Source organism: Eutrema salsugineum, unplaced genomic scaffold (assembly GCF_000478725.1).
Source record: "Eutrema salsugineum unplaced genomic scaffold, Eutsalg1_0 scaffold_15, whole genome shotgun sequence".
Classification (NCBI taxonomy): domain Eukaryota; kingdom Viridiplantae; phylum Streptophyta; class Magnoliopsida; order Brassicales; family Brassicaceae; genus Eutrema; species Eutrema salsugineum.
The window spans coordinates 6,841,806-6,856,472 of NW_006256867.1; the positions used below are offsets into that span (position 1 = coordinate 6,841,806).

Below are 14,667 nucleotides of genomic sequence, written 5' to 3' on the forward strand. Positions count from 1 at the left end.
AAAGTGTTTTTTTATAGTTTGTGAACAGATTTTAAAATTCAGTTATTAAGTAATGTAAATTAGATTTGATAATTATAATATTATAATATTTTGTGTATTAGTCTTATGATATATTAATCTAATGCCAACGGGTTAAATAAACAGCTTATTTTGCTTTATCCACTTACAAAATAATTTCATATAACTTCATAAACAACTTATTTTGCTTTACCCACTTATAAAATAACTTCATATACGGATTAACTCATTTTTTACAATTCAAACAAAAAAATAAAAATGACTCTATATACATATTAACTCAACTGATAAAACTGATTTTTTTATAGTTTGTAGATAGATTATAAAACTCAGTTATTAAGCAATGCAAATTAGATTTGATGATTATAATATTATAATATTTTATGTATTAGCCTCAATAATATATTAGTCTAATGTCAACGGGTTAAATAAACAGTTTATTTTACTTTACCCGCTTATAAAATAACTCTATATACAAATTAATTCATTTTTTATAATTAAAAAAAAAATAAAAATGACTTTATATACAAATCACCTTATTTTATAAAATTCACAAAATAACTATTTTGCAAAATAATTGTTTTTGAAAATAATTATTCTTACAAAATAATTATTTTTACAAAATTATTTAACGTAATTGAATGTAAAAAAAAATCCTAGTGCGGATTAATCCCTAATTTTCATAACATTTTCGATCACATTTATTCTAGTTATTCTTATAAATTTACATTAATTTATAATCTTATAAACAATAACTTTACCAACAGAGTGCAGACTGAGTTGGAAGGTTTTTGACATATGCTTTATGATGATAAAATTCACAAAAGACATATTAATTACAAATTAAGCTTTTTGACATATGCTATATGATGATATAATACACAAAAGACATATAAATTACAAATTAAGCTACATAGGCAAACATACAAAAGAACAATAAGCACTAAGACGTATATAAAAAGAGCAGTAAGCTCAGACACATACAAAAAGAGCTAAGATAACCTATTTGGTCAGTAGTCAGTTTCATTTGAGCCATCAGAATAACCTTCACCGTCTTCAGGTGGAGCCGATTCACCCCATCCTCCACTCCCCAACGGCTGAAACACGATGACCTTACCGTTGCTAAGCCCAACAGAGATCTGGCTCGGATGAGATGGATGAGCGGCTACAACAACCGGGTAAACCTCGAGCCTGTGCCATTCCCAGTTTGGTAGCCAATTTGATTACATCATTTCTGGATTTTTTTTTATTTGATCAAATTGAAGAAGCATGGGCAAGGGAACTGTACCTGATGTTGCTAGGGATGGGTTGAGTAATAGCAGTCAGATTGACTCGACATATCGTGGAAAAGGTCTTGGAGTCAAGAATTTTTAAAGAACCACTTCTAAAGCCAACATAGATGATCTCCCCATCGGATGAATATGTAGCAGAAGTTATTGACGTATCAGACTCATTGGGTAACCACTGCGTAGCATTAGTTTTGTTTGAAGTCGATAAGATAACTAGATGCTCAAGATATATTATCAGAGAAGAGAGACTTGAAAGTGTTTTTCCTTGTACCTGCATAAGGCAATCGAGAGTTGGAGCTTCGAGTACACTTATGCACCCTTCTTGGACCACGAGTAGCTCAATTTGATACGGGTCAAACTGGATGTGAGTTACTAAAGAGGAGAACTCATGATTATCACGCCGGGTGCAAAATTTATGCATGGGGTTATCACTTGTTAGCTTAACCCAGCTTTTTGTGCACCAACCACAAAGCTGGAGATAATAATAAAAAAAAAAATTTAGGAATCCTGAAAGCAACAATTTTGTATACATACAGAGGCGTGGACAAACCTTTCCATCAGCTCCAGATGAGACGAGGACATTAAAACAGTGCGAGAACGCTAGGCAAGTAATTCTCTGATTGTGCCCCTCCAATTTTTCTTTGATCTAATACATATTACGGTTTACAAAGGTCAGGCAACGACTTCAGATGATTACAACGAAAACAAAGCATTACCTTTCTCGAGGATAAACAATGCATAAAGATAGAGCCATCATCTAGACCAACGGCAAGCAAATCACCAGGAATAAATATGAAATACGTAGCTGTAGGTGTATGACTTCCAAAAGCAGCTACTTTCTGCAGTTTTGTGCAAACAGTGTCAGTTGATGATGCAGGCAACACCCGAAAGCTTACATATATAACACTACAATGCTTGTTACCTCAAAGCTCTTCAGATCAAAAACTGCTATTTTTCCTCCTGAAGTAGAGAAATTATAGGAACCCTTGATTGCAAAGCATGACGTTGAACTCTCAGAAGAAGTGGCTATCTCGTTCTTCATAGTTTTCCCACTCTGAGGTTGATGTAACCGTGGCTTCGGAAATACATTTTCCTTCAATATTCGAGGAGTATACTATAAGCAAAAGGTTTTAAAGAATCAGGTAGATAAGTAGCTATGAAATCAACGCTGAAACATAGCAGATGTAATTTTGGCATCTACGACTAAACCTTGCAGGATTCATATGGGCTACTCGACCACGTCCAGAGTTTATGTCTCCCGTCTTCTGCCAAAGCCAGTATGTAATCTCCAAAAAGGGAATAGGTCATACGTACAATCTAGCAAAGTCAACAAAATCAATGAGATCCCAATAATTGAAGATATCGAAGACAAGTGTGCCTATATTTCTAGGACTACAAGTGTAGGTGATACTCTCATTCCAAAGAGCTCAAAAGAAATATTTTTCAGAGAAGTTGGTATCTTCATGATCCTACTACCATGAATGTATATATACAGGTGGCAGGGATTATGTAGTCAAAATAAATTTCTAACATAAGAAAATCCCCTTATTCTTAACTTTTAGTTTTACTCTAAACAAAGTAAAATTCTTGGGAGCAACAAAGCACAATCCTTGATGGCTAAAAGTTCTCGAGAGCCATGTCCTTTTTCCCTTCTAAAGATCAACTAAAAGTCTCAACCTAAGCCGTAGGGTGACAAATTTATAATCATTCTGGAGATAGTAGCCATACCCTTCCTCCTGAACAATAATCAGGAAGAGCCAGTGCATTGCACTCAGATGGATCACTGATTTCCTTTACTTCGCAGTTATCAACATTCGCCCTTCGCCCTGTTTCGCTGAATTTGTTTTTGAAAGAGGATGATGCGCCAGAAAGGTACGGTACCACTGGAATATTTTCCAAAGTATAAGGATTGTTGCAGGTACGAGGTTTCCACCAGTCCATACTGCATGAGGTGAGCAAATCATAACTAAAAGAAGCCAATAAAAGAAAACCAAGACTAGAAAAACCCTGTTGGGAACCTTACATCTGCTGTATTAGTGTTAAAAGTCTTGATTTTTCCATGCTAGGAAACTTGAGTTTATCTTTCAGGACTGGGTTCTTCTTGGCTAGCATGGCAACAGAGGCATGCAGCTTAAGCTTTGCCGAGATGTTATCAAGAGATCCATATGGGGTTGTAACCTCCCTGCAGTAGGAAATTGTCATCATAAAATTAACAGGATTTGCTGAAAAAACCTAAGTCTAGAATTGCTCAATTAATTTTTTAGTTGGAAACAAATTACTGCACAGAGAATTTGGGGATAGTAACATTTTAATATGAATTGAATATAACTACTGTGTGTAAGTTGACAATTAGGATCCATAATGGAATTAGTCAGACATATGTGTATCCCATCTGTTGACATATAACACTAGAAATGTAAGTGCAGATAATTAAATTTTAACCAACCATTCTGTAAATTCCAGGCGTTTAAGTTTCTGGATTTCAAGAAATATAGCCTTTGAGTACTTATTCTTGTGAGTGTCTGTGAAAGCAGCAAGGTACTCTTCAGCTTTGTCCAACTCACCAAGCCTCATCACTTCCGCCAGATAATTCAAATTGAAGAAGACTTTTGATTCTTGCTCTAATCTTCGGAAAGAAAAAATTATCAACAGTAAGAAAGAAAGATATATCCAAAATCACAAATCCCTGCAGAAGCTTACTTATGCAAAGTGTTCTTGTACTTGGCTTCATGGAGGAATTGAAGGATTAAGCACATGAGATCTTCCTACAAGAAAGTGAGAAACGCACTGGTCAAAATAATCTCGAGCAACCAAAATCTTGTTACATTGCATATCTAATTTCAACATAGTTTCTTGGTATTTCATAAGCTGATAAGAAAATATGTAAAAAATTTACCTTCAACCCTCCATTTTTCCCTTCACAAGTTGGACAAATGAGGATGATAAGCGACAGCAGTGCGGATTTATTCAAATTCGGAAAAACAAGTTTGCCACTTAAAGAAGGATTGCTTTCTGCTTGTTTACGGAGATCAGCACACAGTTTAACTCTCACCAATGATTTGTCCAGGCAACAAGCTTGCTCAGAAATTCTACAAACAAAGCCACGACTAAAGACTATGAGATCTGCAATGGGGAAAATTATAAATGACTAATATATTAATCCTTGCCTTATATCCTCTGGAGCAATCACCTCAACCAAATCGTCGAAGGAATCATCTTTGAAAACAGGAATCTGTCTCAAATCCTTGGAGAAAATGTTCACAGATTCAGAGCCACCAATTCTGCAGAACAATACTAGAACGGAATAAGAAAACAAATATAAGAAACAAACATGATGAAGAAACATGTTTCCTTTTGGTTATACAGACAAGTGTTTAGATCTGAGACAAAAAAAGAACCAATCTACTGGCAGAAAAAGTTTTCAAACCATTTCCAGCAAATTACAAGAAACTCTATGCATCACTCAGAGGTCTGGAATCCTTGGTTTTGAAGTGGGAACTAACAATGCAACGATACATAAAATCAAAGTCCATGCATAACAAAAGGATTTCTCTCCAGCAGGGTCAAGAAAAATAAAAAAACTATGAATCAAGAGCACTTCTTTCTAATCCTTCTACCAGAGAAGAGATGATTTACAAAAAAAATGTCATAAAATGATTTGTAAGAAGAGTATGGCTATTGCTTGCCTATCAGATGCTTCCAAAAATTTCCACTTGAACAAGTCAAAGAACATCTTCCTTGAATATGTATTTGCATCAGGACTAGTGAATGCTGAAAGGTAATCCTCTGCGTCTTTCGAGTTACCATTGAGAATAGCATAGGAGAAGTAGCTAAAATTGAAGAAAATCCCTGAATCCTGCTCCAGTCTTCATACAAAACAAACAACACATAGATTAGGTATAACCAAAGCTTTGAAATCAAGCCATAAACTAACCTACATCTTCAGTAATCAGGGCCAAATGCTATTCGAACTAATAAATAATTAAATATACACAAAAACAGAGAAGAGACGAAACAACTTCGCATTGAAATCATAACCCCTAATTCAATCAAACTTCAAAATGCAGAAACGAAAGACCCAAAATCAGATAAATGGGAATAATAAGAAGAACAAGTGTCACCGTACAAGTGTAAGCTCCCTTCGTAGCCCTCTTCATTAAGGAACTGTAAGATCAGGAATATGAGATCTTTTCGATTTGTTTCGTCTAAGATCATCGTTAACCACAGCTACGAAACCAACACGCACTAAAACTCTAAAAGTTCTCTTGATCTTAGTTCCAGATGAAATTTAGGGTTTCAGAAATCGCTTCTAGTAGTGACAAAGGTGACTTCAATTTATTTTAACAAAGTATAGAGAGAGAGAGCCAATGAAATCACACAGAACAGCTATTAGAGAATCCCGATTCTCTCGAGATCGGAGAAAGAAGACGAATGAAAAGTTTGCATGCCAGTGAAAGTTTCTCGTCGTCTTCGTTTAATCCGCTACTAGTGGACAGTACAGTATGGTGAAGCAATGAAGGCGAAAAAGAAGCGAAAAAAGAAGCGAAAAAATAGATAGGGTGATAAGATCACTTACTTATCATTGCTTTGATATCTACTCAAAGAGTAAAGTTCGATTGATGACGTAACGATGCCGGTATTAAGTGAGTCGCCTGGGAATTCGGGTTAACCCAAACCTTCGGTTATTTGCGGTTTTCGGTTACTTTTGGTTGATGAAAATTTAATCGAAATTGAAAAAACGGTTGGATTTATTTTTCTAAACAAAATCTACTGAATATTACCGGAATCTAAAGATTTGTATCGGAATTCAATTAAAAATTGGTTAAATCTGGTTATATTCGATCAATTCAGTTTAATATCTGCTTCAAAATTTTATATATACTTCTGTAAATTTTGTATAGTCCGATATAATTTGGTATATGTCACGTAGATCCTCTAATTAATCGAAAACTGAAAAACCAAAAAGTTTGATTTGGCTCGTTCCGGTTCATCAATTCAGTTAACATTCTCATGCCTACTATGTACTTTCAACATCTTTATTGTACAATTTAAATAATTTTATTCATTGTTAAAGATCACCAACTATTTTTTAAGCATTACCACATATCCAATTAATTTTTGGTTAATTTTCATATAATAAAATTAATTCAAGGTATTTTTCAAATAGTTCAATTAATACGTTGGTCAATTTCTACATAATTCAATTTTTCTTAATCTATTATATTAAAACAGAAGCACATTTAGTACGTGCTTCCAAACACTCCTAATTTTTTTTAAGTGTTTAAAAATAATGTTAATAATTATTTATATTTAATTTTGAAAATTAGTTATTAATTTAAATATTTTTAGAGTTCCTTAAATATAGGTAATTTAGATTTGATTTGATTTGATTTGATTAAAAATAATAAAGATATTAATTTAGATTTGATTTAAAGATTCTAATTTAAATAATTTCTATACTATTAAATATTTTTGATAAAAATATTTAGAATTTTTGAAAAAAAAAATTCACATATGAAAAATAATGGTCATATTTAAAATATAAAATATTTATAATGATGTAAATGATATGATATTTATGTTGTTTATATAATATATTTACGATTATGATTTATTTACAAATTAATAATAAAATAATAGGTAAAATTCAAATGTATAATTTAAATATTAAAAATATATTTTTTAAAATTCATAGAACTAAAAATATATATAAAAAATTGGGTTAAAAATATTTTGGTAACTAATATCACTAATTTTGAGTTATACATGTATATTGAAAATATATTTTTCATACAAAATCAAAACATAAAAAATTAAAAATTATTGCATACACTATAATGTGGTTGAAAAACCAGTTATACACTCCCTTCGTTGATTAAATTTTAGAAAACTATAATGCTAAATAATACTGTTAATACATCTCAAACTTTTAACAAATATTTCTATTATACGGTAATATGAACAGAAAAATTAGAATTATATTTTTATAATAGTTCATTTTGAATTAATATTAGCGAACGGGTTAAAATTATATTTTTATAATCATAATTAATTTTAATACTATAAAAATATATCTAAACACAAAAATCAATATTTTCGCTTATTAAAAAATATATTTACAAAAATAATTATATCTAAACTCAAAAACACAAATTATATTATAAAATTCGTTAAACAATTAAAAATATTCCCGTGCGGATGCACGAGGTTAGAATCTAGTCTATTATATTAAAACAGAAGCATTTTTAATACTTGCATCCAAGCATTCCCAAAGTTTTTTTAAAAAATAATTATTTGAAATCAGTTCTAAGATTATCCTATTTTGTGGTGATATTATTTTTAAAAATTCATTTTCTTTTAAAACTAGTTTCAAAAATTAGATATCAACTTTAGTTAATTAAAGATTTTCTTAATATATAATATAGTTAATTTAAAATTTAAAATATTTTAAAAATTCCATTTAAATTTAAGTCTAAAAAGTTAGATATTAGGTTAAATTACTTTAGACTTTTTTAAATATAGTTTCGATTTAATAACATTTAAAATTTAAATAATATTTTCATAATAACACATATGATTAACGAATATGTTATTGTATTTTTTTCATAGTAATCAATCAGTCAAAAATTTAACATATTGAAAATTGATAAATATTTATATTAAATGGTAATTTGATGGAATGTGTTAGGTTTTTTATAATTGTGGTTTTATGCGCGTTAAGTTATCATAACATGCAAGATATTAAATGAAAAATTATTTCAAAAATAATAAATCTTTACATTATATATTAAAATGAACGAACATATTCAAATTATATTTTTATAACCACAGTTTTTCAGATTAATAAAATGACGAGTTAGAATAATATTTTTTTAAAACTATCTTTTTCAATTAATAAAATGAATAATTATTTTTTTATAATTGTAGTCTTAACAATACTAAATTAATTAAATAAAAATTATACATAAACAAAAAATGAAATTTTGTCACTTATTAAAAATTTATATTTATAAATAAAATATAAATTACATTACAAATTTGATAAAATTCCCGTGTGGATGCTGCAGATGTAAAATATAAAAGAGACAAAATATAAATATGAACTAATTTTGTATTTTGTTTTATAAATTAATAATAAAATCGGTACTAGCCTAGTTAGTAGTTACCACAGTCGGTACTAGCCTAGTTAGTAGTTACCCCAGTCGATTTAAATCTATTATCAGTTTTTACCTCAAATCAAAGAACCCTAATTTCTATCTTTTCTATTTTATTTCTCTTCTTTCGATTTCTTCATATAATTTGGGTCGATAAATATCTCGTTTTAATAGTAGTTGTATCTGTGAACATGTCGGCTTTATGCTAAAATTACTCTTCCACAATGCCGTCGGGATTTCTGATTCATCCGTAGTATTTTAGACAAAATATAAATATTTATAAATAAAATATAAATTACACTATATTTCATGTAAAATATAAATTGAAATCATTGCTACCATTTGTGAAAAATATGCGACGACCCACTATAGTTTTCAGTTATATTCAAGCATCTTCTCTAATTGATACCAAAGTACGATTACCCAAAAAAATTTGATTTAAAAGGAAACATTATGACATGGTTATGTTAATTGATTAAAACCATTAACCAAAAACAAATTTAATAAGGGAAAAAACCTTAAAAATACCCAAAGTTTTAAACATTTGCCAGAAAAATACATGACCTATTTTGACTTCCCAAAAAATATCCAACGTATTTTGGAGTGTCGTTTTAATTCCCATACATTCAAAAACTGCTATTTTTACTTCTCATTTTTACCTCCGTTTATCAGCTAAACGGAAATTCTTGAACACTGTTAAAAATTTAACACCACGTGTGTTAATTGTATGTGAAAAGACCTCTATTACCCATTCAAAATTGATTCAACAGATATTTAGTGTTTCCCAAATTGAAGAACTCTAATTCTATTTTTCTTTCTTCACTTTTATTCTCTTCTCTATGTGGTGTGTTCGCAATTTAGCTTCTTTCACTCATCGTAACACTTCTCATCCACTCTGTCGATTTCATCACACTCTTAAGTTATGTTTTTCACAAATCGAAGATGCTCCAAGTCACAAAATCTCGATCGACTGTAATCCCTTCTTCACAAATTCTCCTGTTTACACCCTGAGAATAGTTGATGTACATAAGCCCTCCAAATTGATTTTTATGGTAACGCTGCATTATCGAAAGATAAATATGAGATGTCACTCAAAAATCTCATATTCTATCGAAGAAGAAATTTGATATACTAACAAACCAAACTTCATAATCGACACACATAACCAGAGTATACAGCCCAATTTTATAAATTTCTATACCTGACCTCATCCTCCGACTCTCAAAAATCTTCGTCTCATATAGCTAAACGAAGTCACCGTGAGAACGAAGTTCGACTTCGAGGAAGAAGATCAATTTCGTGAGAGAAAATCGATTTTGGGTATTTCAATTTACCTTGCTTTTGGCTTTGATTTGGGGAACAATCGATTTAAGGTTTGATTTAGGAGAAAATCGAATTAGGATTTAATTTGGGGAAAAATCGATTTTTGGGGAAGAACATGAGAGAAGACGAGCAGGGGTTATATTTGGTCTTTTCACCTACAATAATAACACGTGGTGTTAAATTTTTAACACCGTTTTAGTGTTTCCGTTTAACGGATAAACGGAATTAAAAACGGGGAGTGAAAATAGCAGTTTTTGAATGTATGGAAATTAAATCAACACTCAAAAATAAGTTGGGTATTTTTTGGGAAGTCAGGTATTCTTCTGACAAATGTTTAAGACTTCAGGTATTTTTAAGGTTTTTTCCCATTTAATAATAAAACTTGCACGTAGCGCGAGACAAGTTTTTAGTTATTTTAGTAGTTTCAAATGGTATATTTACACACTACTAAAGTCGTTATCTCCATAAAACATTTGTCATAACTATGAAATTTTATATTTCATAATGAAGATCTAAAGAATACATTAGAAAACAAAAATAGGTTTTTGTAAGAAAATTCAAAGGGATCCATCTTGGCTCTGGTGATAGTCCTGTCTCAGGAGAACTGAGAGAGATCGAACCAATCTTCCCTAAGAAGCGTCTCAGCTGAAAAATCAGCTCCTGCTGCTATCATAAGCAAAGTAAAGTAATGATGCTTCCAAAGGCTGGTGAGTTGTCCTGACACTCAGGTGTAAGCATCTGATGCTTAACCTTCACTAGGTTCTTTGCAATGATGCAAGCAAAGCAAGGAAACCTTGGATGATCTGCAAAAGGTATCTGAAGTGTCACCAGCTCGGGCTTGAGGACATTCGCCTGGTTGGCTCTGGAAAACAAAGTGTGTGCCAGCAATTTGTGCACATATCGAACAGCAGGGTGAGAGAGAAATGAGGCTTTGGACCTCACTTTGTCATAAACTCCATGACCCATTAATCTCCATAGATCCTCATCTGGATCTTTTTCCAAAGGAATCTCATCACAATATGGCAGCTTCAAAGTATCACACATCTCTAAAATAGTAAGAGAATAGAGATGACCTCCGATAGAGAAGGAGAGTGTGCTATCTAGAGCTCTAAGAGTAGCTCTTTTCTTGTAGCACAAGGTTGCTGATGCAAGGAACTCTCTGGTGTGGCTCTCATAGGTTGGAAAACTCTGCTCCCTGAATGATCTCATTCCAAGCCTATCAAGATACCATATCACATCTTCTCTGATTCCAAGCATCTTAAGAGTAGAGTAGTCAATTGCTGGAGTTGGCTTGATCTTCAGATTTTCAAGCTGCTCCAGGTAGTTGATTTCTAGATCAATGGCTTTACCAACAAACTTCACCTTTAGCCTAGAGGAAGACTTAGCTATCGGATGTACAGATTTTTGAGTGGGGGCTCTCTCAATCTCTCCTGAAAAGATTCTTCTCTGTGCAGATATGAAGGTGGAGAAATTTTCATCATCACTCAGATGCGTCTCGTTTAATGCATCGTATGTCTCCTGCGAGTGGGGCTTCTTCGCATGAGGACTCTTCTTAGTTCGAATGAGTCGTACCTGAGAGAGATCCATGGCCTGCAAAAAAAAAATCTCGAGATAGAGAATAAGTGAAGCTGCTATTGAATCAATTTTTGTGAGCATGATGTTCATACAACTATTACAAACACATTCTCATGACAAAACAAGCTGTAATTGCATCAAATATTGCAAAATCTGGGAGTTCCTGGTCAAAGTCGATATAGTAATGTTTAATATATGAGATCTCTAAAGCAAGATGATGTTAATGTTCATTCATATGTAATCTAATCATGTTATCTATCAACAGTAACCAAACAATCCAGATTTGCTAAGTTGAGTCAAACAGTTCTTCAAATTTTGATTTTCTCAAGTGTTCAAATCTCAGATTTCGAAAATTTCAAATCTATATGGTCCATGTGTGAAATCATGCAATTAAACTACCCAGAAGTCTAGTCTTGAGCTCAAAGACAATCACTAATCATCCTAAGGTGAATTTCTACTCATTCTAAGAAAACCCTAAATTTGAGTTCATAAGAAAAAGTGAGAAATTTGGATCAATACCTTGGTGAAAGTGTGATGTGATGATAGATTTGGAATCTCCTTTGAAAAAAGGATTAGGCAGTTCCGAAAATTTGAATAAGATTTGTCAAGTTTAAAATCTAGTCTTTTTTCAAAATCCCCAAGTTTGTTGGAGAAGATGATGAAAAAAGCCTTTTGATCTTTGAAATCCTCTTTTTCTTTTAAAAATGTGTTTTTCCTAAGAAAAATTTATTTTAAAAGCTTTTAAAGACTTACCTTGGCGTGTTTAACACAGAAATAATGTTTTGGGAACTTTCCAGTTTAATCCTGGAATAAATCGGGATTTTGAAGTTCTGGTTTGCGGAAAATTGGGAAAACAAGTCGGGAAGCAGAAACAAGCCTGGCCGCGGGTCAGGTGTGCGTGGCCACGGCAGAGAGTGATTTGGCCGCGGGTGAAGGTCGTGGACCGCGGAAAATGAAGGCCTGGCCGCGGCTGAGATGATCGCGGCCGCGGCAAAATGGCTCTAGCTTCACCAGCTTCTTTTTGGTATCCGGTTTCTTCCTCTTATATTTTTGTATTTTTCTGACTTTTTGAATTTTTTTATTTTTCTGGGTTTTATGAAAGCCTGAAATGCATAAAAAGAAAAAGATCAAATAGAAAAAAAAAAAAAAAGAAAATCATACCAAATGGATTGTCTTCCATCAAACGCTTTTGTTTAAAGTCTTTTAGCTAGACTCTTGGTAGGATTAGGATTGAGAAGAAGAGGCAGGATCTCTTGAAATAAGAGTCCTTGAGATTCTCTTTAGCCTGAACTTTAGATTGCCTTCATATTGAATCAAAATTTCCTTTCCCTTCTTAAGGATTTTTGCATCCTTGAAGACATGTTTTATCTTCTCAACAATTTCTTTAAGGTTTTCTTCCTTCTCCTTACTGATATCTGGTGGTACCACTATCTTGATTCTTTGCACATTGCTTGGATGCAAGTGCTTTTAGTTTCTTTTTGTTTTCCAACATCTTCTCTTTGCTCTTCTCCTTGCAGTTTGGAGCTTGATCCGGTGTGGTCTTATAGAACTTCTTCCTGTCCACATTTAAGAAAACTAAACAGCGATTTGCATGGTCAATTATAGTACCTACAATTGCTAAGAATGGGCGACCAAATATCAAAGGTCTTTCTTTGTCTTTGTCCATCTTTAAAACTTGGAAATCGGTTGGGATGATTTTGTTTCATATGACCAGTGGCAAGTCCTAGATCATTCCTTCTGTCCTCTTTTGGAATGAATCACCAAAGATTATCCTTACTGGAGATGGGAAAAATTTTCCTATACCAAGTTTCTCAGCAACAGATTTTGACATAACATTCACATTAGAACCAGAATCACATAAACAATCTGAAAATTCAATTCAAGAAATAGAGCAAGTGAAAGAAAAACACCCTGGATCCTTAGACTTTTTGAGTCTTTGGTCAGGCAAGCGTTTTGATACCTTGACCGGAATGATGTGGCTTCTTTCATACTCGGTTTTAGTGTCCTTCATGAGAGGTTCAGGTTTTGACTTTTCTTCAGAGTCTGCGACTGGCTCTTCTTGCAGGACTGCTGTCATGGCATTGCATAACTTCTTTGGATTATCTTCCACCCTTCCTGGCAAGACTCTTGGTTGCCTTTTCATCGAATCTGCAATCTGACCTATCTGTAGTTCCAACTTCTTGACATGGGTTGCAAGAGATTCAAACTTCTCATTCAAGTCATTGTACATACAATCGACCCTCACTCCCATTTCCCTGATCGATTTCTCATTGCCTTGAGATGTATGCATCACGCTTTGTTCAAGCGATTTTACCTGGTTGCTTAGCTGGGAAAAGGTTGCTTCTAATGATCTGGTCTGTGCTTGCTGAGGGTTGAAAGATGGTCTTTGTTGGAAATTTCCTCCTCCATAGTTCCCATTTTGGAATTTGTTTGGAAAATTCCTTTGCTGCTGCAGATAGGGCTGGTTATGGGGGTTCTCGGCTCCCTGGCTCCTGTATGAGAGATTGTTGAAGTTGGCATTCCTGAAATTGTGGTTGAAAGCTGGACTGAATCGGCTCTGGTATGCTTGAGCTTCTATGAAATTGATTTCTTCTTCTTGATATATGTCATCATCTTCATATCTTCCATCTTCTTTATTTCCTGCAACCGCATCACAAGCATGTACATTTTTATTTTAAGATTTAAGAAGTTGACTTACCATGCTTTTTAGCTCAGCAATCTTCTTGACTCATGACTAATGATTATCTTATTTGATCTGTCATACTCAGGATTGTTGTTGCTGTTGGCAACATCTAAGTTTTCGATGAGTGCTATCCCTTGTGGTACAGTTTTTGAACTGAAATCTCCATTGCTGGCAGTGTTAAGAGAAAGTTGATACTTCTGCTGAAATCCTTTGTAAAAGGTGCTTAGCAGGTTTGCTCCAGAAAACCATGATGAGGGCAGTCTCTCTCATATTCCTTGAATTGCTCCCACGCCTCATAGAATAATTTTATTGGGCCTTATTGAAAACCTTGTATCTTGTTTCTCAGCTGGTTCGATCTTGACTTTGGTGTAGAAGTGGTTCAGGAAAGCTGACTTGTATTCTTCCCATGACATAGATTTTAACCATCTAAAAGCTTTATCACTTAGAGAATAAAGGGAAAAGTTTACACTTTACATACAAATAATAATTAATCTAGAATCTTATCGTGCTGATAACGTGTTGTGAAAACTTAGATACTTTATTAATCACTGGAATGTATATATAGAGTACATATGGAATCTAGGTTAAGTACAATGCCCTGATGGGCCTAATGGGCCGGTATAAG

The 14,667-nt window shown here is 33.0% G+C and overlaps 1 protein-coding gene and 1 non-coding gene across 3 annotated transcripts; one reads left to right on the forward strand and one right to left on the reverse strand.

Moving 5' to 3' along the window:
- Positions 1 to 811: 811 nt before the first annotated feature.
- On the reverse strand, positions 812 to 5,800 carry LOC18022263 (topless-related protein 4). 2 transcript variants are annotated; one of them, XM_006405144.2, is made up of 15 exons: positions 5,434 to 5,800; positions 4,994 to 5,173; positions 4,475 to 4,588; positions 4,204 to 4,396; positions 4,008 to 4,072; positions 3,754 to 3,933; positions 3,331 to 3,489; positions 3,036 to 3,249; positions 2,517 to 2,624; positions 2,230 to 2,400; positions 2,024 to 2,146; positions 1,858 to 1,953; positions 1,579 to 1,779; positions 1,307 to 1,482; positions 812 to 1,209 (listed from the first exon to the last, which is right to left on the reverse strand). In XM_006405144.2, the coding sequence occupies exons 1-15, from the start codon at positions 5,520 to 5,522 to the stop codon at positions 1,029 to 1,031; spliced, it is 2,250 nt and encodes a 749-aa protein (XP_006405207.2). In that variant the 5' UTR covers positions 5,523 to 5,800; the 3' UTR covers positions 812 to 1,028. The 2 variants fall into 2 exon arrangements, with proteins under 2 accessions (XP_006405207.2, XP_024014318.1); XM_024158550.1 differs by having other exon boundaries at positions 2,230 to 2,421.
- Positions 5,801 to 14,284: 8,484 nt separating this feature from the next.
- Positions 14,285 to 14,390, forward strand: LOC112088316. The gene has a single exon (XR_002900478.1). It is a non-coding gene; the product is annotated as a small nucleolar RNA R71 (small nucleolar RNA).
- Positions 14,391 to 14,667: the final 277 nt, after the last annotated feature.